The sequence below is a fragment of the Aquila chrysaetos genome, chromosome 10 (genome assembly GCF_900496995.4).
Source record: "Aquila chrysaetos chrysaetos chromosome 10, bAquChr1.4, whole genome shotgun sequence".
In the NCBI taxonomy this organism is placed as follows: domain Eukaryota; kingdom Metazoa; phylum Chordata; class Aves; order Accipitriformes; family Accipitridae; genus Aquila; species Aquila chrysaetos.
The window spans coordinates 31,187,643-31,213,551 of record NC_044013.1 but is presented as its reverse complement, the minus strand read 5'-3'; the positions used below and the strand labels follow the sequence as shown (position 1 = coordinate 31,213,551).

Here is a 25,909-nt window from a genome sequence, read left to right as displayed (position 1 = left end):
AAATTTTGCTGCGATAGACACAGACTATCATCATTTAGCAAACTCTCCCTAATTCAGTTGGTTCCCCAACACCAAACCTCCAAGGCTGTAAAGCCTCCAAGGCAGGCTTTACAGCAAAGCTCAGAAGTGTTCTTGGGAAAGGTTTAAGACCTTCAGGCTTTGGTAGCTAAACGCAAAAGGCTACAAGAAACAAAAAAAATAAGGTAAAATGGAAATATAATCTAGATGTTCTGCTTTGTACCCTCTGCTTTTAATTGCTGTGCTGTATCCCAGGTGTTGATGGCACGTCTCTGCTCTGAGGTGCTATTACTTGCATCGACATACTCGTTTCCTCGCTCTAGAGGAGCAGCACATGGTCTCTCCTTTGCCGCTGAAGGTGGTGAGCATGAGGGCTTGGCACTTGCATTGATGCTCAACAGAAGGCTCACCCAAAAACATGGCCTTTTCCATCCACTATTATCTGGGAGCAGGGTCAGTCTCCAGGGAAAGTGCACATTCAAGAAACAAAGCATCTCTCAAAACCTCCCACTTCCATGGTTTCTGAAGCAGTTTTGAGAGCAATTAAGTAAGTTCCTAATTGTGAAATGCAATTGTCAGCACAGATATGCACTAACTGTCTCACTAGCCTTTGGAAAATCGTTATCCTCTTCTAACCGGTGAGCTGCATGATACAGCAGTGTCGTGGTTTAACCCCAGCCAGCAACTAAGCACCATGTAGCTGCTCACTCACTCCCCGCCCCCACCCAGTGGGATGGGGGAGAAAATTGGGAAAAGAAGTAAAACTCGTGGGTTGAGATAAGAACGGTTTAATAGAACAGAAAAGAAGAAACTAATAAGGATAATGATAACACTAATAAAATGACAACAGCAATAATGAAAGGATTGGAATGTACAAATGATGCGCAGTGCAATTGCTCACCACCCGCTGATCGACACCCAGCTAGTCCCCAAGCGGCGATCCCCTGTCCCCACTCCCCCCAGTTTATACACTAGATGTGGCATCACATGGTATGGAATACCCCGTTGGCCACTTTGGGTCAGCTGCCCTGGCTGTGTCCTGTGCCAACTTCTTGTGCCCCTCCAGCTTTCTCGCTGGCTGGGCATGAGAAGCTGAAAAATCCTTGACATTAGTCTAAACACTACTAGCAGCAACTGAAAACATCAGTGTTATCGACATTCTTCACATACTGAACTCAAAACATAGCACTGTACCAGCTACTAGGAAGACAATTAACTCTATCCCAGCTGAAACCAGGACAAGCAGATGAAAGATGCAGATAATGGCTTTGGAAACCTGCCAGCTCTCCCCCTTTGCACAAGAGCAGTGCTGTGCTTGCTATTGTGCAAGCAGCTGGTGATGGTGGCAGCTCAGGCAGCTACTCTGCTTCTCTTTCGAACACGCTGAGCTCATAGGATCACAGAAAGGTGTGGGGTGGGGGCACCTCCTGAGCCTCTGGTCCCCTCCCTGCCCTCAGCAGGGCTACCTCAAAGGCCAGAGGAGGTTGTTCAGGGTCTTGTTCAAGTGAGTGCTATCTCCAAGGATGCAGATCCCATCCCTTTTCTGGGCCATGTCCCTGCACTGCACCACTCTTATGGGTGTTTTTCTTACATCTAATGGGAATTTTCTTTGCAGCACTATGTGCCCATTGCCTCTGATGTCCTTTCACTGTGCACTTTGGAAAAGACTGGCTCTATCTGCTCTATAGCACTCCCATGAGATAGTTGAAGCCAATAGTGAGGCTCCCCTCTCAGCCTTCTCCCCTCCAGGCTGACCAAACCCAGCTTTCCCATATGTTCTGTGCTCTAGGTGGAGCCCCTCCAGTTTGTCAAAACCTGTCTTGGACTAGGGGTCTGCAAACAGGACCTGTGCTCCAGGTGCAGCCTCACCTATGACTCACTGCAAGATCTGCAATTTGCTTTGCAGATTTTCTTTAAAGCACTGAAGGACCAAGACAGTGTGTCAAAACATACGGCTCCACCTGCAAGGACCCCAGCTTCAGGGACAGGGACACCTGCAGAGTCACTGCTAGAGGCACTGTACAACCACTGCGGTTCCTGTAGGGTCCCACACAGGGAAGAGTTCAGCTAATAGACATTCATTTAACCTACCCTGGGGGAAGAGCGGCAGAGACTTGGGTGCTCTCAGTCTGTGCTGCTAAACCAAGGAGTTTCTGTTACAGAAGGAAAAACACAATTGCAAGGTGCAATTAGTTAGGAGTGAGCTGAGGAACAGCGCTGGTGAGCAGCTCCTTTGCTTCTCTGTACACCAGCTTGTTCAAGCACATCGTTTGCCTGATCCAGCAGTATGCCACTACCCTGCCTCATTGGCTCAGCTGTAACACACCAAGGATTTGACCATCAGCTGGATTTGCACTGGGGCAGGGAGAGGGGCTGTGGCCAGGGGAAGAGGTGATACTTTGCCAGATGAGCTCCCAGTACAACAGTAGTTTGGGCAAGGGTGAGATCCTACTTGAGCTGTCCTGTGCTTAAGATCAGCAGCTGGAGATTGGTGAAGCCTGTTCAAACTATCATCCAGGTGCCTCCTCTTGCTGCTCCTGCCTATGCAGGGAAGTGCAGAAGGAGCAGCATTCGTGGACCCTTCCAGACCACAACAGAGACACGGGGCAGGGTGGGTTAGGGAGGTGGGATGGGGAGGGCTGAGCAAAGCAGACACCCTTCAGAGGTGGTGCCTCCGTAGGTGGATATGAAGACAGCTTTTTCAACCTCTAAGAGCAGCAAAGGATGAAGAGCACCATGGGGGAAGGAACCCTGTCCCTGTAAGACATCTGCAGAAGGAGTGAAGACTCTCAAAGCATGGCAAAGTGCTGCCTTGCGTCTTCCCCCCCAGAAAAACTGGGGAAGCTCTGCTTGAGTATCAGGCTGTGTCTTCAGGTGGGTGCAACAGGAGCCTCCCTGCTAGGGAGCTGGGGTGGGAGGTGGGTGCTGCACTGCCTTGGCCTCATGCACCCGTGGGGGAGTTTCCAAGCCCTGTGGGTCAGCCCCGCTGGGGCACCCGCTGCAGATAACACCCTGCTGCAGATAAAAATGCAGGCACAGAGGGGACCATGGTAAGGACAGCAGAAGATCGCAGGTGAGAGCCTGGCCCATTGCACGCTTTTGCTTTCATGGAGCACTTGTTTCTGTACCATGGGTGGGGGATGGAGGGGCTGGGGCTGTGTTTGGAGCACCCAGCTGAGGTCTGCATTTCCCACTGCTTGTGTGATGGCTTCCCCCACCTTGCTCCAGGGCAGGCAGAGCCACTCTCTGCCTGGCACCAAGCACAGCTGGAGCACAGCGAGGATGTGGCTCGACCACATTGCTGCTGCTGCTGGGGGCTCCTGCACAAGGAATGGGTTTAGCTCAGCATTTTAGGCTGGACTCTGGGCTACCTTTGCCGGCAGCTCCGTGGTGGGTGCTAAGCAATGTGCAGTAGGCACAGCCCACAGCTCTGGGCATATGCTGATAAAGCTGATTGCTTTGGAGCAGCCTTGGGAGCTAAGCGCATCAGCTTTGGGCAAAATCATCCCAAATGTCTATGTGTAGAGGACCTCCCATGCTGCCCTGGCTGATCCCTCTTCCCCTCCAGCTCTTCTAACCCCATGCACCAACACTCCCTGCATGCTCCATGTTGCTGCCCGGGCTCCCTGGCAAGCTGCCTGCCTGCAGCACTGGCAGTGTGTTCTACCCCCTGCTCCCTTTTGTGTTGCCTCCACAGTCCCAAAGCAGTGTGTTCCCACCAGTGCCTGAGGTCCCTGGGACAGGAGGCAGCTCTCTTTCCATGTGCCACTGCAAGGACATCCCTGGCAGCACACTCGCTCTTGGGGAGCATTGCACTGGGAAGGGGACACCTTCTGAGCTCCCTTAACACATGCCATCAGCAGTGTGGGCACTGACCTTTCCAACACATAGCAAGATCCACAGATTCTTGGTTTTCTTCACTTCTTGCCTTTCTTTGCAGGGATGAAGGCAGAAATCTTCCTGGGGCTGCTGGTGATCCTCAGCCTGTTCCAGGCATCTGTATCTTCTTCCTTTGGTATTGTCTTTTTCTTAGGTTTTGCAGATCAGGGTCTTTTCTGAGTAGGAAAGATAAAGTTAAGTCTAGAAGAGCCTGAATTATTCTGTTGTAAGCAGCAAAGTCCTGAAGAGGTGTCGGAAGGAGTATAGTCAGTTTGTATCTACTGTGACAGCAATCCTGGCTGTTTCACGTTTTTATCAGTTAACATCCTGTCTGATTTCTTAAAATCATGTTAAAGGAGAGGTCAGTTCTGGGAACTGCTCTATCCCCATGGTACAACGGTCTCCCTCCCTGCAGGCTGTGCAAAGGGGTGAGCACAGCCTCTCCTGGGAGAGTGTGGTTCAGCCCTGGGGGCTGCAGTGCAGGCAGTGGGCAGGTCACTCACTCCCTTCATGCTATTTTTTATGGAGGCTGAAAACTAAACTCCCCTCTTCTCAGGGGGGGTCGTTCCTGTTCTCAAAGTGAGGAATGAATTATTGTCTCTTTCTGAAGTGAACTCGCTTTGGCTGCTGCAGCATTTGGTGAATTGGAGCTATCAGGGGCTGTGGAGTTTGGGGATGGGGCAGTCACTTGGTGCTCTTCCAGCCCGGAATCACTGCTCCAAAACATATGGAGACCTCTGCCTGTTAATTTGCAATGTAAAATCCTTCTGGAAAGCACATGACTGAAGGATCAGTGCTTTCTTTCATTTGTCTCAAATGGTGGTCCTGGCAATAATTTCTCTCACCAAGATTGTCGAAGAGGTGAACTCTGGGTTGATCAGGGAAGATATTTTAAAGAATCTGGGGAGAATTAGGAGATATTTATCTCCTTTGTGCTGATTTCTGAAGTTTTCTTCTTCCCTAGAAGCTGTAGAAAATGCTGTCACTCAGAGAAGCCCACCAGGGGCTGTCCCCTCCTGTTCTGTGACCCGCAGCCAGCAGATGATGGGGACACGATTCACTTTTGGGAGCTCCCCCGAGCAGGAGGGGGAGCAGTGAGGGTGGCAGGAGGTTGCAGGATGGACTGGGGAAAGCAGTGGGGAAATCGGGCTGCGTACCCTTCTGCCTTGATGTATAGGGGGATATATATGAGCTTTGGCCAGTTGGTGCTGGGGGGAAGGACCCAAACTCACCATAGGTGTATTGGTAACGTGGCTATAACCAACCTAGGATAAAAAGTGGGGGGGTAAAGACAGTGATGAGAAAAAACGCAGACTAGAGCTCTTAATGCTTGTCATGGCAGCCAGAGTATCTGTGCAGGCTCTCTGAAGGCAACTATGGCTGGAGGTGTAGAAGTAAGATGAATCACATTAATTGGGGTTGCAAAATACCTTGAAGAAATAGCAACTGCTGTCCTGTGAAACAGCAGGAGGGATGATGCCTATATCTCTCATGGTGGCTATTTGAAGCCTTCACTGATGGAGATACACTTTTCATGCCTGGGATTGACTCTCTGAGACTCCCCTGAGGAATATATGTATATACAGATATCTCTAGAGAGCGAGCAGCAGCAATTACTTCCAGCACTGCTGTGCCAATATCCCTGGGTGCTGGAGGCATGAAGAGAACCCCCGTGCAGCACAGGGATGGTTCTAGGTGGGAGGCAGAGCTCTCACCTCTGCTCTTTCCTATCCCTTACCGAGATCTGCCAGAGCAGCTGCCAGACGCATCCCTCCTGAGCAGCGTGGATGAGGCCAAGCAGCTGGTGGATGCAGCCTACAAGCACACACGCGACCGGTAAGAGTCGGGACTGGGCTCAGCTCCCGGCATACGCTGCGTGCCCTGCCTGCGCTGCAGCGCCACCAGCTTTTTCTCCCTTCTCCGGCAGAGAGGGCAAGGGTGCGAGATCCTCCGGGAGCACACTGGGCTGTAATCCGGCATTTTGCCTGCCTTCACCCTGTTTTTACACCACACCTCCAGTCTATGGGGTCACTAAGAGCTGTAACTCTGTCCTCCTTCATGCATGCCATTCCTCCCAGCTCAGTATTGCTTGGCTTTGTTTCATTCCTCAGGGATACTCCAAGGAGGACTGGAGCCAGCACAGGCTCCTCCTGATTTCTAGTGGTTCCCTCCTATGGAGGGAGCAAACCACTATAGGCTGCAGTGAAGATGTTTTGTGGGATCTGCCAGGAGACCCCAGCTTTTGCCACCATGGTTTGGGAGCATACAGCTTCATACCAGCCCATACATACCCTCCTTCAGTAGCCATCCTCTGAAACCCCTCGCCGGCCTAGGGACCCCACCATCTGAGAGGGGGCTCCAGCAGCATTAAGACAGGGCGACTTGGAGATGTTTGGGACCTCTGGGTGGAGACTGGCACCCATACACATTGATGAGCTGCGTAACAGCTGAGTGATGTTTGGTTGCCTCAAGGATGTAAAGACCTAAGATTTGTCTTCTGGCAGGTGGAGCTGGGCAATTTAAGATATTCCCTTCCTGCAACTCACTCTGCTCCTCTGCCGAGGGTGGCAGGAGCAGCCCTGGTCTCTTCCAGCTACCGTGCAGGGAGGTAGATGACTCTGCCTTTGTTTGCAATTCAGACTAGTAACACACCAGGAGAGCTGGGGTGCCCGACGCTCCGGTGGATAACCTGCAGGACTCTTGGCTTTGCCCCATTTCAGTCCTGCAGATTTTGTTTTATTCTTCCTTGCAGCATAAAGGAGCACCTGCAGAATGATGCATTGGCCCCAGTAAAGCTTCTGGGATATTTCAAACAGCCAGTGGCAGGGACTCGGGCTGCTGTTCGGGCTGCAGATTACATGGAAACCACACTGACCCTCCTCAAAGAGAAGCTGCAATGGGCTGTAAGGGGGGACTTCAATGTCACAGGTAGGGATCTCACTTTGCTGGGAGGAAGGCAGAGGAGGAGGATAAGGGGCTTGGTCACTGGGGCTTTGTGGGGCTTGGGAGGAGGGAATGAAAGGGGGTTATGATGGGCCATGACTCAAATCCCTCCCACATGACTGCAGTGAGGAAAAGCTGAGTTATTTTTCCATCTTAAAAAATTATTTGGGGGTTTATTGGTTAATGAAAGTGCTTTGTGCACTTCCCTGGTTCTTTCTGCAATATAGTGGTTAATGTACCAATGGGTCAAAGCTTGTAAGACCTTGCTAGATAATATTCTTTTGCTTGAGTAGGGAATGAGCAAACACAGAGGATGCGACTCACAATAGCTCAACCCCACGGTAAGTAGTTTTTCTGCCAGACTTCAGCAAGCAATAGCCAAAGTCACTGCCAGCTTGTTCTGCATTGGGAGCAGGATGCTGTGAGAAAGGCACAGAGAATGAGAACAGAGCAATGTGAAGGGACATTTCAGCACGTGTCTTGAAGGAGCAATGTCCTCCATGAAGTGGCAGTCCTGGCCTCCCGGCAAGACCAGTTTGCTGGGAGCAGGAGGCAAATTAGGGCCAGTAAGAGAAACAGTTCAGAGAGGCACGGGGAAGGCTCCTGCCATATAAAGATGAACTCATGGGGATCCCCAGCATTACAGCAAAGCACTGGCAGGCCAAGACATCCGTCATTGGGTGCTCCAGCATTGCTCCAGAATGGGGTGAGAGGGAAGAGGGAGGCAGGGCTGACTGTGCCTCGGCTCCAGCCCCTCCATCCAGGAGTGATGCTCCAGCACTGCTCCAGAGACTTGCCAGACCACACAGGTACCACCTCTCATCTGCCTGCCCAGGAAGCAGCAGTGGCTTCTTAAACCATGCTGTGGCCCAAACTGTTGGTGGCAGCCGTGACTATGAAACCTCCAAGGGACTCAGGAAGGACGTGGTGTGCTAGCAGCAATAGCCAAGAAGGCTTTGCTGGTTGAACTTATCTCCCATGCATGGGGAAAGCTGCACAGTGGAAATGCAAAGCCAGCATCCCCTTGTGCTGCCCAGCCACCTGATGGTTTCCTCTCCAGGCAGCTCTGAACAGTGGTGATACACACTGGTGGCTGCTTCACAGGGGGAAAAAATCTTGTAACACACCACTAGGATGACTGTAGCTGTTAGCAATTTATGGTGGAGATAAAAAGGGAGGGGAGAGGAAGGAAAAAGTATTGCTAATGCTAGAAAATAATTCCGCTGCTGCACAGGTCAAACATGTAATTATAAATAAGATTTGACCACAGCTTTGTTTGGTTTAATGCTTTCCAAACCAGAAAAAGCAATCTGCTGCTCTAGAGAGCAACCTCAGCAGATCTTTGAGCAGGAAAACCTTAAATGACAGCTCCTTGTCCTCTTCCAGATGATACTGTGATAAGAAACCATTTCAAAGGTACAAGGAAAACTTTTTCCTGAGCCTGGGAGGCACTACAAACCCAGCAGGGCCAGTATGTTCCTGTATGTTTATTCTCTGTTGTTACCTGGCAGACTTGCTGACGCCGGCTCAGCTGGAGATGATTTTCAAGGCAAGTGGTTGTGACCAGCAGGATAAGAAAATAAATTGTGGCGCTTCTTGCCACTACCGAACGATCACTGGCGAGTGCAACAACAGGTGAGGGGGCTGTGTCAACAGAAGGATGGATGGATGGGTCTTCCTTCAGCAGATCTAGACCCACGTCCTCAAGGATGATCCATGTAGGATGCTGTCCTAGTTTCAGCTAGGATAGAGTTAACTGTCTTCCTAGTAGCTGGTACAGTGCTATGTTTTGAGTTCAGTATGTGAAGAATGTTGATAACACTGATGTTTTCAGTTGTTGCTAAGTAGTGTTTAGACTAATGTCAAGGATTTTTCAGCTTCTCATGCCCAGCCAGCGAGAAAGCCGGAGGGGCACAAGAAGTTGGCACAGGACAGAGCCAGGGCAGCTGACCCAAAGTGGCCAGCGGGGTATTCCATACCATGGGACGTCCCATCTAGTATAGGAACTGGGAAGGGGGGGGGGGGCGGGAATCGCCGCTGGGGGACTAACTGGGTGTCGATCAGCGGGTGGTGAGCAATTGCACTGCGCATCATTTGTACATTCCAATCCTTTCATTATTGCTGTTGTCATTTTATTAGTGTTATTATTATCATTATTAGTTTCTTCTTTTCTGTTCTATTAAACCGTTCTTATCTCAACCCGTGGGTTTTGCTTCTTTTTCCTGATTTTCTCCCCCATCCCACTGGGTGGGGAGGGAGGGAGTGAGTGGCTGCATGGTGCTTAGTTGCTGGCTGGGGTTAAACCATGACAGATGCCTTCTTTAGGGTTTTACAGCCCACAGTGTTGTTTCCTAGATGTGTGGAGCTTTTAATTACAGTGTTGCTTCAAGGGTTCTTGGTACTGTACATGAACTAGCTCTTGGATCAAAATGCGAATAGCTCTGTGCTGGGGACTGACTCTCCAGCCCAGGGTCTCTGTCATCAAGCTGCGTCTTTCTGTGAAATGAAGGTGCATAAGTCTCTGCCCCTTTTCTCTGACGTTAAGCTTTCACCTTTGTTTTTCACCCATGGTCTGAGGTCGAGGGTCCTTCCTCAGGCTGGATGACACAAGGAATCACCAGCAACCTGAGTTCTTGCCTGATAGAAGCTGAGGCTTGGTGTGTATTATTATTGTTGTTATTATTAAACCTGAGGCTTATTGATAGCACCAAACCCATAGGGCTGCAGCAGCTCCCTAACCATTGTACATCGCCATGTTGTCCCATTCCAAGGTTCCTGTCTCTCTCCATATCCATGAGCTCTTGGCCCTGCCATGATCCTAATGACACTAACAGTTTGTTGTTCTTCCATCCACTCTGACAGGAGAAACCCATCACTAGGAGCTTCAAACAGAGCCCTGGTCAGATGGTTGCCAGCAGAATATGAGGATGGCGTGTCAGTCCCCCACGGGTGGACAGAAGGAAAGCTTTTCTCTGGATTCCCCTTTCCACTGGTAATGTTTGCAACAGTCATCTGAAAATGCAGTATCAGGGCTTAGGGATTGCCAGTCCTTGGATAGATCACAGGCATCAAAGTGCATGTCCACCAACTGGCATGGTGGTGATCATGAGGAGGAAGTTAAATTCACCAGCTTCAGATTGATCACAGGAGAATCTCCACGGTGGTCTAACAGAAATGCTTTCTAACTCCCATGCTTTCAGGAACAGCAACGGAAAATTAATCTGATTACTGCAGAAGTGCGGCATAAAGAAAGAATTACACAATGTTTTCTTTTAAATTAAGTGCATTTAAGCCAAAGTAATTTACTCACCTTTTTTTTGATTTGATTTGTGGAAGCTGGTTGTCTCCTGAAAAGCAATATGCCAGAGGATAAAATGAACAAGTGAATTCCCAGAATAAAAAATATCCAGCTAGAAATTCTGTGTGTAGGTCCATGGGTGGGGTGATCTGTGGGGGTGCAGGTGGCTCTTGTGGTGCCTGGACAGGAGCAAGGACACTGTGATGTGGTTTCTGGTCACTTGGGCTTGGTGCAACAACAGGACTGATGAGGAGCTCTGCGATTTTCTGGTTGTGTATGTTATGCTCATGCTTTCATTGTACTTCCTAACCCTGCTTTACAGCACAGTGTCAGGGCTTGAGCAGGGTTTTGACCAATTTTTTTGTAGTAATACATGAAGGAAGAACTGGTGGTGGAATTGTGATAGATGGGGAAGGGATGAGAAGGGAAGAGGGCTTTGGGAGTGTGTCCTGCTAGAATGAGTTTACTGAGATAACTTTCAGAAATTCCCAAACACTATTTTTTTTCCACACTTCTATTTCAAAGTGGTATTTTAAAATCTTTTGCCTCCCTTTCCCAGGCTATTCGGTATGGGTCTTGCTTAGCTGCTTCCATATGTCCATCAAGGGATACTCTTGGCCTAGAGGCTCAGAAACCTGGCTAGAGCCAGAAAAATGCAGTGCTCAGGGGGCACTCAGTAATGCCTTCCAACTCAGACAGAGATTTAGGTTTTTTTCTGTGAAGTCTAAGGAATACCTTGTGAATTTTTGCTGATGACCCTACGAACTGATGCACCCATGCATACAAGTCACACATGTTCTGCCTTCATCCCCTGCAGGTTCGAAAAGTGTCAAACGAGATTGTCCGCTTCCCCCCCGAGCAGCTCAGGATGGACCAGCAGAGATCACTCATGTTCATGCAGTGGGGCCAGTTTATTGACCATGACCTGGACTTCAGTCCAGACACCCCAGCCAGAGTCACCTTCAGTGGCAAGGTGGACTGTGACACCAGCTGTGCCAAGCAGCCCCCTTGCTTTCCCATCAAGGTACAGCCAGCCTTCTTCTTGCAGAAAAGAGAGGGAGAGGGTACCTACCTTCCAACCAGGAGATGCTGGTGGCTCTCGCGGTCCTTGGCCATGGAGGGACGTCCTCCCAGAGCAGGCCAAGGGGTCAGACCTCTCTCTGTAAGGTGACAGTGCTGGGTCCCAGGGGCTGTCCCCAGACGTCAGGCACAGTCACAGCTTGTCTTTCCCCCATTTCCAACCATTTACCCATCTCCCTCAATGATATGGCTTTGCTTTGGAGGTATGGTGCAAAGGCAACATGGATGAAGCCTGGATTATAGTAAATGTGTCAAAGATAGGAGATGATGGCTGTCAATACCGCAGCAAATCCATACCCATTTGATGGTTAAATGCTCAGTAGTGCAGGGGGCAAGGATGTGATGAGCATCTCTCAATAGTGGCTAAGGCATTAGCACGATAGTCACACTGCAGTCTCCACTCCAGTAAATGCTTAATGATGTACATGTCCGCCCTGCTCTCCTGCCTTTGAAGATGTACTGCAGCTCTGGCTCTCCCATCTACCTGTATATCTTTTCAAGGAAAACTGCAAAGGGATGGAGCATCACTGAGTATTTGCCCAACATGCATTTGAGAATGCAGGCAGGGTCACAAGTTCTGGATGACAACAGTCCACAATGTAGATATGGACACTAGACTCCAACATGAGATAGGAACACCTGAGCTTTAAAGATTCAATCTAACATGTATATATCAGGGAAAAAAGTTTAGGTATCTGTAAGAGTGTATGGAAATTTAGACATCTCCAGGCTTTTATGCATATTTGGGACTTGGACTCCTAAAATGGCATCTCTGCTGTCAATCTGACCCTTTATATCTGGGATTTATGACTGATCTCCACACTACCTAGCATGGGGACTGTCTTTGAAATGGCTCCTGCCTAGCATTTCTTATGGCTGTAGTATCACAGTGCAGCTTCTGCACCCCTGAACTGGTGATGAATTAATCTTCTATCTTTCTGCAGATCCCACCCAATGACCCACGAATTAAAAACACGAGAGATTGCCTTCCTTTCTTCCGCTCAGCTCCTGCTTGTACCAGCGGCAGAGCAATTCGAGATCAGATCAACGCGCTCACCTCCTTTCTTGATGGCAGCATGGTGTACGGCAGTGAAGTGCCTTTGGCCAACAAACTGAGGGATCAAACCAACCAGCTGGGCTTGCTGGCTGTTAACCAGAATTTCACTGATAAGGGGAAGGCATATATGCCCTTTAACAACATGCAGAAGAGCCCCTGTCTTACAGTCAGCAGAGAAGCTAAAATCCCTTGCTTTCTTGCAGGTAAGTTGGGTGCTGGCACCCCTAACCCTGAAATCCAGAGCAAACAATTCCACCAGCTCTAGTTCATTTTTTTTAATTGCTTGTTTTTCTTATTTAAGTAAAAAATGGAGCATAGCAAAACATCATGAAAGACTGAAACAGGCTGTGCTAGGTAGGAGAAAGGTCTTCACCATCTCCAAGTCTTCTTTGTGACTGTATGCCTGGGGTGAAGCTGCCTCATCTGTTCTCAGCAGCTCTGGTGTAGGGCCCAGAGAGCACATGGGGCTGCTGGAGGTGACCTGGGAACCAGTGCCACGATGGAGCCAAGCAAATGCAGCAAGAGCAGACTGGCCAGAAGGCAATGGCTTGTCCATACTTGTCATTTGGAGGCTGTCTCTCTTCCATCAGGATAGGTACAAGTGTGTTGGTGCTGGGCTGGGTCACCTTCATGAAACATTTGCACGTGCTGCTGCACATGAGTGCATCTGCTGCACTGTGAGAGGAGCTTAGATCCCAGCTGGACCGAGAATGAGGCTGGCCACAGACCAAGGTGACCTTTTAAGATGTGTCCCCACCACTGAGAAGGCTGGGGGTGCACTGGCAGCACACCGGCCAGGACATCAGCATAGGCGTTCAGTCCACTAAGACAACCTCCTGCTCCATTTATCCTTATTCATGCTTTTGGTATCCTCTTGACCACTTCTTCAACCCTCCTTTTGTCCTGGGCACAGCCTCCCAAAGCCACACCTCACCTCCAGCCAAAACACTGCACAGCCACTGCAACCTTCCTATCTGCTGCCGTTTGCTGTCTTCTCCTGTCCCCAGCACACAGAGACAAAATAACTGACCTGGAGACCTGAGCATTGGTCCCTTCTCCCTGGCCCTTGCTGGTGAGGACCAAGATGTTGCCACAAGCCTGCAGCACCCCAGAGAGGGGTGTTTCTGATACGCCTTGTGAATTAGTGTCTCACTCACTGATTCTTGTCTCTTGGTGACTAAGACCTCCTGGCTAACTCTGCTGGCTCTGGCCACACTAGGCTGCTCATGGCACTGCCAGAGAAAGCTTGAGGGCACAACAGATCTCATCAGCTGTGGAGCTGATTTCTATCCCTTGGCCCCCTACATATCTGGCCCAAACTCCTCCAGACAACATCCCCATGGTCCTTGAATACCATCAGGACCTCGTGGTGGGACTGGTGTGAGAGCTCTGCTTGGTGTCATCCTTCAGTGACCTCCTTTTAAGCGCTTGGTATTTTATGTTTCCTTCAGCCTCTTATACCTCTCCATCTGTCCCATCTGTTGCTCCCTGACTTCAGCTTCTTCCCCAGTTCCATGCAGGTCTCTCCCTGGTGAGGACCATGCAGGATCTGTGCCAAAGGCAGATGCCCAGTGTGAAGCAGAACGGGCAGGCGTATTGGATGCTTCCCAGGGTGGGCTCTCAGCCCCCAGGACTCCACAGCTAGGGGCTGCTGGAGCAGTTGCTGTTCCGTAGCTGGGTACATAGCCATCAATGAATTTATAGTGAACATTTCAGGCTGGCTCGGAAGCTCCTTTGAAAATTCAGCGTCTTATTTGTGACTTTTCCGGTCCCTGAGAACTGGGGAAATTTTATGTGTGCAGTTGCCTAATAGGGTTCAGTAATCTCCTACTGGAGCTCTATTGGAAGCCCTGGGTGGATGCATTCTGCTAGAGGAAACCTCACAGTGCTTCTTTTGTTTCTTCTTCCGCAGTCTCTTACAGACAGCCTTTGACAGTAAATGAAAAGGGCTCTGTGCTGAATGCAAGAGCAAATCCCTCTATTTACTATGGGACTAGGGGACTAAATACGACATATTTACTTTTCTCTGAGTGCCTCTTTATACTCTCATCACCTGCTTGCTCTTGGGCTTCCTGCAGTAGATGTTTGAAGAAGGATTTAATATTTCATTGTGATGCTCTTTGTAATTTATTCCTTCAAGTTGTGACTCATTTTGCTTTTACTTTTACCCACCAGAGAGCTTGATTGTGACTGTCATCTTGCTTTGGCCGTAGTTTCAACTGGTTTGAAGGATGCCTTCTGACTTTCAGAGCTCCCTTGGCCATCCTGACTTCCCTTTGCCCATTTTCATTTCTTCACTTGAGCTGTGAGAATGTCTTAATTATATGGGAGTCTGGAGAACACCTACTTGTATTTAGCTTCTTAAGTTAATGCTCCTAGCCCTTATTTTAAAAAAAACCTTCGCTATCTCTCTGTGATGCTGAGCGCAGCCATGGTGGCATCTTGGCTGCCAAGCAGAAATTTGGCTTTTCACTGGTGCTCTCCAAGCCTCGGGGCCCAAACCCTGGTTTCCTTCTCCTCCCGTGTGTTTCTTACCCATCTTCTTCACAATGCAGATATTAAGACATGTAAAAATTTCTCTGTGCATGCTTCCCAATGTGACTTTTGCCTCCTTCCAGTGGGAAGCAGCCAAGCACACGCAGGTCACTGGCAGTACAAGTCTGCTCACTTGTGATACTCCTAGGTGATTCTCGAGCAAACGAGATGCTGGAGCTGGCATGCATGCACACACTCTTTTTGCGGGAGCACAACCGCCTGGCTAGAGGGCTGAAGAGACTAAATCCCCACTGGAATGGAGAAAAGCTCTACCAGGAGGCACGAAAGATCCTGGGTGCCATGATCCAGGTACCAGCTACAATGTCATATGTCCTGAGTCTGCTGCCTTGTCTTGCAGTCTCACAGAATTAACGTGATGGGCTGTGTTAGTGTGGGGTGTCCAAAGGGTGCAGTATTCTGGGGTGCAAGTGACCAAATTCTTTCCACCAGTCCCTTTCGTCCAAAGCAAAATCACATGGTGATAGCTGAAATAACAAGCACAGAGGGGCCCCCCTGAATCTTTGATGTCCCTCTACTGTTTAATTTCCAAATTGCTTGATGGGTTTTTAACCGCACATTTTTGTTTGAGAAACATGGGGACAGAAAAGTCAGAGGAAAAGTTTTTCTAACCAGTGTTTGGTACAGGATAAAAATGGTACTGGAGATTTGGATTAAAATTCCTCTGGCTTGTGAGTCTCGTCCTCTCGAGAAGCCCCATGTGCTGCAACAGTGGGTGCAACCAGCCACGGCATTCCTCTGTCCTTTCTGCTTTGGGGCAAAGAGCCCCTCAGGACTGTGCTGCACCACAGACTTCACCCTGAATGAGATCCTAGGGTCACAGAAATATTTCTGTGCTTGGAAGGGACCTCTCAAGGTCTCTTGTTGAGCCTACGGTTTGGAGTAGAACCAGCTTCAAAGCCAGATGAGGTTTCACAGCCAACAGAAAAGGCCGGCTCCTATGAGAGAAGAAGACATGGGGTTTCCAAAGGCAGTGCTTAGTCGTACCTGATTGGAAACCTGTCTTCTTAATTGGCTTAACAAACAAACAAAAAGCAGGAATATCAAAAGGTTTAAGTTTTTAAAACTGTCAATTTAAATATTATAGTATTGTTGAATAAACATGTTGGGTAAGCCCATGTGGAGAGACTCAAACAATTGTACTAAAAGCATTGTCTCCATCATCATGTTTAGATCAATGGTTTGATCTTCTTGCAATTTTCAGACAATTAAGACATTTTCACCTACTGACACAGAATTCGATTTTTTAAATTATATTGCGCAGTCTCTTCAATATCTCAAGGAGACATGAGACCAGGGTTCCAAATCTCTACTATGGGAGGACTAACACAGCTGCCTGTGGGTATTGATATAATCTGTGCCAACACTGTTGACTTTTTCTTCATCATCTGAAGCATTTAGGGTGGGAGGGAGGAGGAAATGCAGTTCTACCAGGCTGATGGGAATGGCCTCTACCTATAGGACAAGGAGGGAATATTTGGGAGGATTTGGCAGACTTTCATCTTGCTCTGACCTGCCAACATGTTGAGGCAGGGAGGAGCATGTCTGGGGACACCTGAGTGCCAAGTCCTCAGCACCAAAGGGCAGAAGATCCCAGTGCACAGGCAGAGAATGAGCATGGGTCAGGCACGAGCAGTGTCTGTGCTTCCTGATGTTTCTGGAGAAGTTAGGTCCACTTTGCATTTTCATGCAAATCACTGCATGTTCATGCAAATCTCATTACTGCTAGAGAGTGTAGAGATCCCACCATGCATGGCTGGAGAAACCAGGAGCCCAGGCAGTGGCCTGCAGTGCCTGTTTCTGTGCCTGGAGCTGCACTACCTGTGGCATGGTACAAAGGCCAGGTGCAGAAGAGGCTTTGAACCAAGGCTACAGAATGAAAGAAACAGAAATGTCACTCAACAGTGCCAGAAAGGATCCTCACCAGACTGCCAGAGCAGCTGGGTGAAGGTTTGATGAGGTGAAAGAACGGTTGGCCCTGGGGAGTCTCTCTGCTCCACATCTGTGCTAGCAAAATCTCCTACATAAATCCCATCAAAGAAGTCCAGTGTGACAGCTCCTGTAGTTTGAGACATGAACAATAACTTTGCCCAAAGAAACTGATGGCCAAGTGATTAATTATAGACACTTTCCTTGTTTCTCCCTAGTAGATTATAACCTACAGGGACTACCTGCCTCTTCTGTTGGGAACCAGTTTCCGGAGATTGATTCCTCGCTACCAGGGCTACAATGAGTCTGTGGATCCTCGAATATCCAATGTCTTCACCCTGGCTTTTCGTTTTGCTCATGCTTCAGTTCCCCCAACTGTTGACCGCTTAAATCAAAATTACAAGTCCATAGGTCCCAAAATTCAACTTAGAAATGCCTTCTTTGCTGTCTGGAGGATTGTTAAAGAAGGTAAAGCCTGTCTTGCATCTCTGCAGTGTAAGTTTATTTTGTTCGGCGTTTTCTGCCCTCTCTGGATGAGCTCCTGCTTCAGCCAAACTTAAAAGCAGTTTGCATTAAATGTATTAAATGACCTTTACTACCAGACAGAGTTTTTCCCAACATAGCTGTTCTTTGCAGTCAAATGCAGCCCATCTTATTATGAAGCATGCAATTTGATTGCTTAATTGCTGTACACTCTAAGAATGTTATTCGAAGTATTTTCTTTTTAATTCTTTAAGTGCAGGAAAATTGATTCTCTTGTAGTAGAAGCTTATAATTAAATATAAGCTGCATTCAGCTCTCCTGAGCCTCTTACGCACGCACTTGCCACCCTGCTCTGCTCACAAGTCCCTGTGTAACTGTTGCAGGTGGTATTGACCCCTTTCTCCGGAGCCTGATGGCTAATCAGGCCAAGTTGATGACACAGCAGCAAATGGTTGTGGATGAGCTCCGGGATCGGATGTTTGAGCAGATCGAAAGGATTGGGTTTGATTTACCCGCACTTAACATGCAGCGTAGCAGAGATCATGGCCTCCCGGGTAAGTTGGCTGTGGGAGCAGAGCTTCCAAAGAAAAACAGGTGGAAATCAGGCACTCTTGTGATTGAACATTGAGAAATATCTCCAGCCCATGCTTGGCTGAAATTACCCTTTCCCAAACCTTTTCATCAGTTCTGTACAACCATAGATAAGTAGGTGGGAGGTTGAGCAATGAAGTCAGAGCCTGGCTGCAGCTGGAGGAGACACGTGGCACACGGCTAGAAGAACATGGGGCATTGTACAGAGCAGAGTCAAGTGCTCAGTAACTGACTTACTTGTATTGTTGTTCAAATGACAGAATTGGGAAAGTAGTTCAGCAACAAGTTTGCAGGAATTAGGGCCAGAAGTCCCCCGTGGCTTCTCTCCAAGCATCTATAGTGGTCCAGCCCAGCCACACATGACTGGAAGGGCAGATTGCAATGCGTGAGGAAAATCTCACCATAATTCTATAAAAACTGTGTCCCAGAAAAAAAAACCCCAAACATGTCAGAACCACTTTCAGGGCTCTGCAAGATCCAAAAAACAGTGTAATGGCATTGCAAGATGGTCTTGAGAAATAGACTGTTGATAGGACTTTACAACTGGCTCATGGATGTGTTGTTGCCTAACAGTGTCATAAGGATGATGTACTGCCTGGAGCTGCTGTGTCAGTAACGTCCTGGGAGATGCAACAGGGCTCACTTTGAAACTGTGATGAAAAGCATGCCGATTCACAGGTTTTAAGCCCAGACAGAGGCTTTGCAATACATCCAGGTGCATGGTCAGGTCACAGGATCGCTCTGCCTTTGCTGCAACAGAAGGTTACCATTTTTCCATGCTTTATCTAGGAACACTATTGTGCAGAACCTGATCTGAACCACAAATCCTGAATATATAGCTTTGACTGCTGATCTGCTGCAGTGGAACTGACATGTATTTCTAGTATGAATTTGTGTTTAGCTTCTAGCCTTTGGGTCTCAGCCCACCCCTGAGTGCTACTGTACTCCTTGATATTAGACAACCTGTGAAGGTGATGACAGTATAGCAAGATTGAAAAAGCTTCCTAACTCTTTTTCTGATAAAGCAAATTCTCAGTCTCCTTAGATTGTTTGATAGTGGTGTCATCCAGGCACCATATACTGTATCTTTTTCTCTGAATTCTCCCCAGTTTTCAGACATCCTGCTCACAGCAGAGATGTATGCTGCTGCAGCATCATCTCATCTCTGCACCTAACAGTTCACTGAGTTGGCAGGTAGGAGAACACATTAGTGCCCCATAGACTTTTCCTCTACTTAAGCGGTCATTTGATAAGACAACGAGTTGCAGATTGCCCTCTGCTGGGTACATGCCTTCTCCACCAAGATGCAGAATTATGCACCAGTTGTGGTTCAGTGGATTTTCAGCTGTTTGCAGTACAGAAAAATTAGTCCAGCTGGCAAAGTCTGGTGGCCCTCTCCCACCTGAAGTAACTTGGGCTATGTAGACCTTTCTTTGCAGTGTGGGATGGCTTGTCCCTGTGGCTAGACAGGGACACAAGTGAGACCAGCTGTGGGGAGGTACCTGGGCACTATCCTGTTGTACAGAAAGAGGTAGCATCAACATCTTGTCCAGATTCACTTTCAATGAAGGCAACATCAATGAGTTTTGTGAGGACCTCTCTCCTGTGGGTCTGTCTGAAGGTATCTGAGACTGTATGCTCTCTGAGCTCCCTTGGGGTTCCTGGGTCACAGTGAAGATGAGGCAACCATTAGGCATGCCCAGACCCTTCATCTGAGCACCCACAGCACAAGGTTAGGAGCAGTCCCAGCACATGCAGGATCAGGTACCTGAACACAGGTCTCCTTTGCAATTTGAAATGCGCTGGGATTGCTCCTCTGAGTTTCTGCTGCAGCTTCAGCAGGCTGTGGGTCTCCTGTAGTTCCTTGGTCACATCACCAGGAGGTTGTTTGAGACACACCATGGCTCTGGAGCCTGTGCACAGGCACCTGCATTGCCGCTGAGTGGAACAGCAAAATGGTACTGGAAGGTGGTGGAGCAGCTCCCACTAGCAGAGATCACCTGCAAAGACATGGCTTTTCCACAAACAGCATTGAAATGCCAGGCAGGATGAACTGGCTCTGGAGGAGTGGAAAATTGATGGCATTAACAGAAATATAGAAAAATTTAGAAAAATGTTTTAAACATATTGGGACCCTACCTGTGCCCCGGTTCTGGGAAAAAGAGGAAAAAAATCTTGCCAGGAGAGGGAAACACACTACTGATCTGTCTCCTCTGATACCCAACTACTTGCAGGTTATAACTCCTGGAGACAATTCTGTGGGCTCTCACAACCTTCCGGATTGAAGACACTTGCTCGAGTGTTGAGGAATCATGGTTTGGCAAAGAAGTTCATACAGCTGTATGGGAGACCAAAGAATATTGACATTTGGATTGGGGCACTTGCAGAGCCCTTTGTGAATGGAGGCAGAGTTGGGCCTCTCATGGCTTGCCTTATTGGCACCCAGTTCAGGAACATTCGTGATGGGGACAGGTAAAAGAGGAGCTGGGTATTCAAACACCAAAGGACAGAGGGAGAATGGAGTTTATGCAGATTTCTTTATGCAGATTTGGAAACTGTTCCAGTTGTTTGTTGCTTTTTTTTCATTACTCCACCAAATGTTTCTTTCCCTTTCTGGTGATGTTCTTATTCCCCGTCTAGATGATGGTTGAGATCCTAGGTTAAGATCACTTCCCAGCCAAGTGTTTTCACTCTCAGCCTGTTCACTGCCAATCACTACTTGTGCAAATTGGATTGCCCTTCTCTGTGGTGATGGTTCACACCCCATGTGAACGTTTGAGCTCTTTTCCTCCTTCAGATAAGTGGTTTCAAGGAGTCCTATGTTACCCTGTGTTCAAACGGCTGCTCACTCCAGCAAAGGGAAACATCTAAATACCTTAACAAGAAAAACATGTACAGCTCTAAAGGTGGGAAAACCAGGATCTAGATGGGTTGACTTCACCAATTAGAAAAAAAGCTGTCAGGTTTAATCAGCCTAAATGGCTTGCACTGACAGTAGATTCTCAGCATCCATTGATGTGGTGGCTCATGCTTTCGGTAGTTTTGAAAATTTGCCTGCAGACCAAGGGATGTTGCTGAAGGACTAACACACTTTCGGACTTTGTAGGGAGTAAAAGAGATGAATTGTTCTCTCTTGGTTAAGTCCCAGCTCAGCCCAAGCTGCTTCCCTGGCACTAGCAGCATCCCTGTCCCCTCTCTGTGGGACTGCTCCTTCTGGGCTGCTGTGCCCTGCAAAAGTCAAACATCTGTCCACCTTCCATCTCCTGAGTTTGCAATACACAGCTTTGCACTATTGCAGTGTCTTATGCACTTCTCAGGGGTCTTAGAGATGATTTTTCACTATTTCTCCTTTCCACCCTGGTTCTGAGTTGGAACCCTGTGGTCTGACATGTAGCAGTGTTTGGTCTTCACTTGCACCAGGATATGGGTGGGTTGGGGTTTGCTTGCCAGTCAAAATCATTCAAGCCATGTTGTGCTTTCAACATACCTAAAGTCCTCCTTCTTCTTGAAGTTGCTTAGGGACATCAGCAGCAGAAGTGAGTTATATGCCCCATTTTAAGCTGCATTTCTGAAGCAAGGTCCCTGTACTTGCTAGCAATATTGCCTGAAAAATGGGATCATGAGCAGTGTTTCTGGGAAACTTCTCTGCCTTGAAAGACTTACTATGAGCTCAAAACCCAGTACTGGGAGCTTAAAGGCAAACAGTCTACTGCACATCTAGAAATCCTATTCTTATGGCAGGATACAAGAACCCATTTTTTTTTAAGGAGAGTAGTTATAGGGCTGGTTCCAGCATGGCAATCATGTGGATATAACCAGTCTGTGTACAGTATGTGCAGAGTTTTCTGTTTGAAAGAGGGTGCCTTTGCTTCATTTGAGGGAACACAGCGCAAGGCTTTAATTCAATTGCATCTTTATTATATGTCCATGTCAGAAAAGCAAGTTAAATTATCCAGCTGGTAAGTCAGGGCTCTTGATTTAGATAACAGAAATTTAAATTTGTTCTTAGTGAAAGAAATGTGTTATTGGTGTTAATGGGAAATAATGTTGCAGGGGTCTTGAATGTGAAGAAGCCAGAAGGCAAAAATCTGTTGTGCTGTCTTCTTTCTCCTGCAGGTTTTGGTGGGAGAGCAGAGGGGTTTTCACTCCTTGGCAGCGCTCTTCACTGGCCAAAATCTCCTTGTCACGAATAATATGTGACAACACCCACATCTCTAAAGTACCGAGACATATCTTCCAGGTTAACAGATACCCTTGTGGCTTTGTGAGCTGCAGCCAGATCCCAAAGCTGGACCTCAGAGCCTGGAAGTCAAAGAGGACTGAGGAAGTTACAGAGCAAGGTATAAGGTTCAAACAGCAGATAGTTCCTGCCTGCAAACATGTGAGATAACCAGACCCTGAGGCTCTAAAGCAGAGCTGTCTAACCCAGGTCTGAACATATGTGCCAGGTACATATCTAGCACACATTTAGATACTCCATTTCATCAGGCCTACGGTGAGTAGCTCCTCCAGCACACAGATTTTCTAGCATCAGGATTGCAAGATCAAGCTAAGTGCACTGCTCTGGGATTTTTCTGATTAACAGACTTTCCAGTTTAGCTCTTCACTGTTGATGCCTGTGCTTTTCTGCAAGGGAGGTGATGCCTGGATTGGGGAGGCTGGTCTTTCTGTCTAGGTGCTTGGTCTGTCTTTTGCACAGCTCTGAGCAGGCTGTCAGCACATCCTAGTCAGGCCAAAAGCGGCTCTGCACTTGGATAGAGATTCCTGCTTTATGGAAGAGATTGTGGTGTTTGATGTCTCTAGGAAAGTTTTTGCCTATATTTACAGTATTTCCCTCAGCGGCCTTCAGGATTTGTAAAATTCATGAGGTTTAATGCTTTTCTTCCTAAATGCTCTCTGAAATCCCTGGGAAGTAGATGTAGGAAAGAATGTCTCTCCCCTGGGAAAGGTAGGCTGCTTCAGTGCCTTAGGGCCATGCCTTTTTGTAACAAAGCATCGCATTTCCTTTGCTCTGACAGTCAGGCCCTGCCATGCTCTCATGATGATATCCAGGCTGTGAGAAGCAGCAAACCTCTGCAGCTAACAGCAATCATTAAGAGCTCAGACAATTCCATCTGCAGTCAGCTCCCACTTTCTGTGAGGATGGTTCATTATATTCTCCGCAGGGCTGTGGGATTATCAGCTTGAAAGTATGGCAGGGCGCAACCATAAATGCCATCTTCAAGGTGTCAGAAAAAGTGAGACCTGTAGGATCTTGTAGTCAAGGAGGGATCCCCAGAGGTCATTAGAGCAATCAGGACTAATACCAAAGTTATCGATCCCTCTGTTCCAGGTTAACCTGGGGAAATAAATCACACAAGATAACAGGGAGCTGTGGCATGTCCTTTTCTCTTTTGTTAACACATTGCTTTTTATGTCCTGTAGAAGAAGCATCTGGTGACTTCTAATGCTGAACATTGAGGATTCCCCAGAAGTCCAGATTTGGGAAGCTGCTGAGGTGGATTATTATTTTTTACTGTGTTTATGCTTTTACTGCCTGAAATGTTTGGACATGGTTGCTGTCATTTGCTCAATTTAGTTTGCATGAAGCCTTTTCCATGACATGGAGTCCAGCAATAAAAGAACTTCATGAAAAGAGGTCCCAGATCTGTGCAAATCACTCAATATCACAAAGCAAAGCAAAATGAGTTATCCAGAAGCTGACTCCCAATCAAACCAGCTGCTGGCTTCGGCATTTTCACGTACTCTGTGTTTCAGTAAGCTTTACTGTCAAAAACATGTTTTGGACCCTCCTTTCAAAGTTTCCAACCTACATAGAAAGAGATTGGGGCACTGGAATGACTGCTTATTCTTGCTCTCCATTTTTTTTTTTGTTTAAAAAAAGCACATCCTTCAGTTTCCAGAGAAAATATACTGATTTCACGGTGCCTTTGAGTGAAGCAGAAATACCTGTCATGCACCCCAAATAGACTTGTTTAAAATGCCCTGTTTCAGGTTTTGGTTAAATATGGAATGAAGAAATTGTCCACATGGAAGAAAGCTGTTTTCTCATTGTTTTTTGCCCTTAGTCCAGAATGCCTAAGGCATCATGTAGTGTGACAGAAATCTGTGACAAGTTATTCCTGCAGCCTGGCATGAGCCAGAGTGACTTACCCCTGGGCCATGGAGCTGATGGGATGTGTCCTGGCAAAGATAAGAACAGTCTTAATGTACAAGAAATTAAAAGCTAATCTAGTTTTACTCCAAAGTTGTCCCCTCAATATCTTTTCTTTAAAGGGATCAAAAGTGCTTTCTCCTTCCTCTGTAGTCTGCTATGTTACTGTTATTGATCAATAAATTGCAATTTTGAGGTAAGGCCAAAATGTTCCTGTACTTCTGTCGTGGTTTAACCCCAGCCAGCAGCTAAGCACCATGCAGCCACTCACTCACTTCCCCCCCACCCAGTGGGATGGGGGAGAAAAATCAGGAAAAAAGAAGCAAAACCCACGGGTTGAGATAAGAACGGTTTAATAGAACAGAAAAGAAGAAACTAATAATGATAATAATAACACTAATAAAATGACAACAGCAATAATGAAAGGATTGGAATGTACAAATGATGCGCAGTGCAATTGCTCACCACCCGCTGATCGACACCCAGTTAGTCCCCCAGCGGCGATTCCCCACCCTCCACTTCCCAGTTCCTATACTGGATGGGACGTCCCATGGTATGGAATACCCCGCTGGCCACTTTGGGTCAGCTGCCCTGGCTCTGTCCTGTGCCAACTTCTTGTGCCCCTCCGGCTTTCTCGCTGGCTGGGCATGAGAAGCTGAAAAATCCTTGACATTAGTCTAAACACTACTTAGCAACAACTGAAAACATAGAATCATAGAATCATTTAGGTTGGAAAAGACCTTCAAGATCATCGAGTCCAACCATTAACCATGCCCACTAAACCATGTCCTTAAGTACCCTGTCCACTTGCTTTTTGAATATCTCCAGGGATGGTGACTCAACCACTTCCCTGGGTAGCCCATTCCAATGTTTAACAACCCTCCCAGTAAAGAAATTTTTCCTAATATCTAACCTAAATCTTCCTTGCCTCAACTTGAGGCCATTTCCTCTTGTCCTATCTCCAGCCATCTGACAGGAGACCAACACCCACCTCACTACAACCCCCTTTCAGGTAGTTGTAGAGAGTGATAAGGTCTCCCCTCAGCCTCCTCTTTTCCAGACTGAACAGCCCCAGTTCCCTCAGCCGCTCCTCATGAGACTTGTGCTCCAGGCCCCTCACCAACTTGGTCGCCCTCCTCTGAACATGCTCCAGCAACTCAATGTCCTTCCTGTAGTGAGGTGCCCAAAACCGAACACAGTACTCGAGGTGCGGCCTCACCAGTGCTGAGTACAGGGGGTCTATCACTGCCCTGCACCTGCTGGCCACACTATTTCTGATACAGGCCAGGATGCCGTTGGCCTTCTTGGCCACCTGGGCACACTGCTGGCTCATGTTCAGCCGGCTGTCAACCAGCACCCCCAGGTCTTTTTCCACCAGGCAGCTTTCCAGCCACTCTTCCCCAAGCCTGTAGCGCTGCATGGGGTTGCCGTGACTGAAGTGCAGGACCTGGCACTTGGCCTTGTTGAACTTCATACGATTGGCCTCAGCCCATCGATCCAGCCTGTCCAGAACTCTTTGTAGAGCCTCCCTACCCTCAAACAGGTCGACCCTTCCCCCCAACTTGGTGTCATCTGCAAACTTGCTGAGGGTGCACTCAATCCCCTCATCCAAATCATCGATAAAGATATTAAGCAGAACAGGGCCCAACACCGAGCCCTGGGGAACACCACTTGTGACCCGCCGCCAACTGGATTTCACCCCATTCACCACAACCCTCTGGGCTCGGCCATCCAGCCAGTTTTTTACCCAGTGAAGAGTGCACTTATCCAGTCCACAAGACACCAGTTTCTCAAGGAGTATGCCATGAGAGACAGTGTCAAAGGCCTTGCTGAAGTCCAGGTGGGTAACATCCACAGCCTTTCCCTCATCCACTAGGCGGGTCACATGGTCATAGAAGGAGATCAGGTTGGTCTAGCAGGACCT

General features: G+C 48.0%; 1 protein-coding gene across 8 annotated transcripts; it reads left to right on the top strand.

The window, feature by feature from the left end:
- Window positions 1-1,257: 1,257 nt before the first annotated feature.
- LOC115347511 (eosinophil peroxidase-like) lies at window positions 1,258-23,468 on the top strand. Of its 8 annotated transcripts, none has more exons than XM_041126917.1 (14): window positions 1,258-2,892; window positions 3,959-4,033; window positions 5,640-5,733; window positions 6,650-6,825; window positions 8,352-8,475; window positions 9,703-9,832; window positions 10,956-11,162; window positions 12,163-12,478; window positions 14,959-15,119; window positions 16,979-17,225; window positions 17,624-17,794; window positions 20,066-20,303; window positions 21,948-22,171; window positions 23,256-23,468. In XM_041126917.1, the coding sequence occupies exons 2-14, from the start codon at window positions 3,961-3,963 to the stop codon at window positions 23,276-23,278; spliced, it is 2,184 nt and encodes a 727-aa protein (XP_040982851.1). In that variant the 5' UTR covers window positions 1,258-2,892; window positions 3,959-3,960; the 3' UTR covers window positions 23,279-23,468. The 8 variants fall into 8 exon arrangements, with proteins under 8 accessions (XP_040982851.1, XP_040982850.1, XP_029884847.1 ...); XM_030028987.2 differs by having other exon boundaries at window positions 2,836-3,091; window positions 5,649-5,733; XM_030028986.2 differs by having other exon boundaries at window positions 2,836-3,091.
- Window positions 23,469-25,909: the final 2,441 nt, after the last annotated feature.